The sequence below is a fragment of the Calidris pugnax genome, unplaced genomic scaffold (assembly GCF_001431845.1).
Source record: "Calidris pugnax isolate Ruff unplaced genomic scaffold, ASM143184v1 scaffold187, whole genome shotgun sequence".
NCBI classification, from domain to species: Eukaryota; Metazoa; Chordata; class Aves; order Charadriiformes; family Scolopacidae; genus Calidris; species Calidris pugnax.
Window position 1 is genome coordinate 574,665 of NW_015090969.1, and position 2,884 is coordinate 577,548.

Sequence of the window (2,884 nt, forward strand, 5' to 3'; positions counted from 1 at the left end):
GCCCTTTGCCATTAATTCATGCACTCCTTAGTTTAGTACTTGTATAACTCTCCCTCTGTGTGAGCTGGGAGTGTTTCTCTGAACTCATCACACACAGACTGCCCTAAAACACACGGAAAGGAGGGAGGCCCTCGGTGTCCTCTCAGTGCCACCCGACTGAGAAATCAAAATTCTTAGTTCTGGCTTTGCAAGGTTGACCCTCCTGCAGCCCAGTTCCACCAGTGGGTGCCGTGATGGGCTGATGCCTCGTGTAGGGGTTCTTAGAATCAAAACAGAAGCTTTTGCTTCTGGAAAATGTGGATTTATCTGAAACGTTTTCACGCATTTGGGATTAAATGGTGTAGCACAAAATGTTAGTGATACATAAACTGCATAACAGAACAGAAGTGGTGTCACAGGTTATAGCTGTACTGGAACATGCAGACTGTGATCACAGGAATTCGTTTGGGTTGATTTTTGTTTAAAATATTAAGCCTCTGCCTTTAATGAGCATTGTCAGGTGACTGGCCATGGAAGTACGGAGCGTTGCGAATGATTCACAAGGAGCAAATACTCTTCTCGTTAAATCTAATGGGGTCATGTCAATGGAAGTTGATATATTGTGAATGAATATGTTTTATTAACATAGCGAAGGAAAGTGCATGGGGTAGTCGGTATAAAGCTATAGTGTATCTGCAGAACCATAGCAACGTGCAAGTTTTAACTTTGGTTTGATGGCTACTTTATTATTCCTTTCCAATAATTACTTCTTTTGCAGGTGATATTTGCCTGTCATTTTTCAGCCCAGATTTAGTTCTGAAAAACAAATGGGTTTTCAAGAGGACAGTTTAGTGCAGGAAAATCAGCTACTTTCTATGTTTGAAATCTAAATGTTCTTATATTAGGCAGCACTGTTAGTGCCTTAAAACTGGTCCCCACCTGAGAGAACAAAACAAAGACTCGAGACTAAAGTTTAAGTCACCAGAGCAAGCTTTTTCAAATTACCTTAGCTTAATATTAAAGTGGCAAAAAAATCAGTATCTTTTACATTGATGTTGTTCTGCAGGTGCCTGGTGCCATGGTGCTGACTAGAATATGTAAGTTGTACAAGAAATTACTAAAAATGAAACCAGTGATTTCCATTTCTTTGTGTTTTATTACATTCTGCTCTCCTGTGTGCAGTGTCATCACCACAGCACTTTAGAATGCTGATTACTTAAAATAATTGTCCTTATAATTTGATTGAAAGGTCAACTCTTATTATCTTCCAAAATGAAAGCACTGAAATAATGAGCAGATTTTAGTCAAAATAAGTTTTTTCCAAAGTTTCAGCTGGTTATCATGCGCAGATATATGGAAACGTTGGAAGGATCTTGGTACTGGATCCGTCAGGATTTGATGCCAAACATTGAATATTAGGCTGAAAACTTCCTTATTGATTTAATCACAGCTATTGCAACTGGCAACTCACATTGTGCGCGCTTGTATGTACAGGCTGATTGATTTAGAATTAACTGAATTTAAAAATGACAGGATTAGAGAGTATAGTTACAGTGGTCCTGTCATTTACTGCAGTCTTTTTGAATGGGAGTATGGGATCGGTAGGAAGCCTGACCTCCAAACAGATAATCCTGGCTCAGAGAGGCTGAAGCTCATTCCTCCTCTACAACAAAGTGTTCAGTCATCACTGAGACATCTCATCTCCTTAATGAAGTGATTTTGTTGCCTTTTATCTGTGTGAAGGACAAAACGTACCAGGATTTTTGCTTAATGATGGTGTCATTTTTTTCAGCGTTTAAAAAAACCAAACATCCAGCAACGTAGAGGACTCAAACAAGATACTCTGTCTACATATTTAAATTATAAAGTTCTGTAGGTCTGTGACATTTAGGTCCAAATTTAAAAATCTCATGACATAAAAACATGATTAGTTCACTAATAAAAGTAAATTCATAAAGATGATGCAATTAGTGCTATACCGTCTTCGGGATTTGAAATACTTTTATTGCAGGTTTTTTTTTTTTAATTCAAAAATCTGATTTCTTTCAACTATATACCAGGGCCGTTCTGAATATGGTTTTGAGGGGCTTTACTTGTTTTCCAGGATTTTCCCAGTGCATCCGTGAGCATATTCCTGATCTCGCTCTCCAGCAGAACACGCAGATGGGAAGGCTGTGTGACACCCTGGGTACGTCACGAGCTGGTGCCTGCCTAGCTTCTTATTGTTACTTGCCCATAGTTGTGAGCAATAGAGAACGACTGATGAGGACTTTTGTATTAAATAGAGAGTAAATATAAACTCAGAAGTCATTTATCTGCTGTGGCATTTGCTCCTGTCTGTATTATTCATAAGAAGAACATGCTGGTGCTTTCTGACTCCGTGATAAGGTAAAGCAGCCCCATCCCGTGGCATGCTGAGCACCACAAATGATCAAAAGTGTTTAGTGTTCTACAAAATTAGGTAGCTAATTCTGCTAGTGCTCATTCAGGCTCATACGGAGAGAAAGATGTGCTAGAAAAGAGCAAGCCCTTATTTAAACCTCTTTCTTTTTTTTTTTTTTTTTTTTTAATCAGCAAACAAGGCAAAAGACGTACATTAAAAAGTTTTTCCTAGAATGACAGTCCTCTTTTAAGCAAAGCACTGAATAATATTATTTGTCAGTGACCAGCTTCATTGGCTCCCTGGAATGACACACTTTACATGATTCATTTATATTTCAGTATCATTATTATTTTATAAATGCCATTTAGTAAGTTTGTAACAAAAATATATTGGATCCAGAAATTTACAGTTGCCTAAAATAATAATGTAATTGCCTTTATATATTATCTCAGCACTAATGTTGTTTTTCCACAGTACAGTTGTATTTTTTTCACTTTTTAGCATAGATTTTTTTTTTTTTTT

General features: G+C 37.4%; 1 protein-coding gene across 1 annotated transcript in view; it reads left to right on the plus strand.

Moving 5' to 3' along the window:
- Positions 1 to 2,884, plus strand: part of IQCH (IQ motif containing H) — a 105,201-nt gene that overhangs the window by 45,661 nt on the left and 56,656 nt on the right. Inside the window, exon 11 of the mRNA XM_014952761.1 lies at positions 2,084 to 2,167. Within this exon, the coding sequence (XP_014808247.1) occupies positions 2,084 to 2,167 (84 nt within the window). The remainder of the gene's footprint in view (positions 1 to 2,083; positions 2,168 to 2,884) is intronic.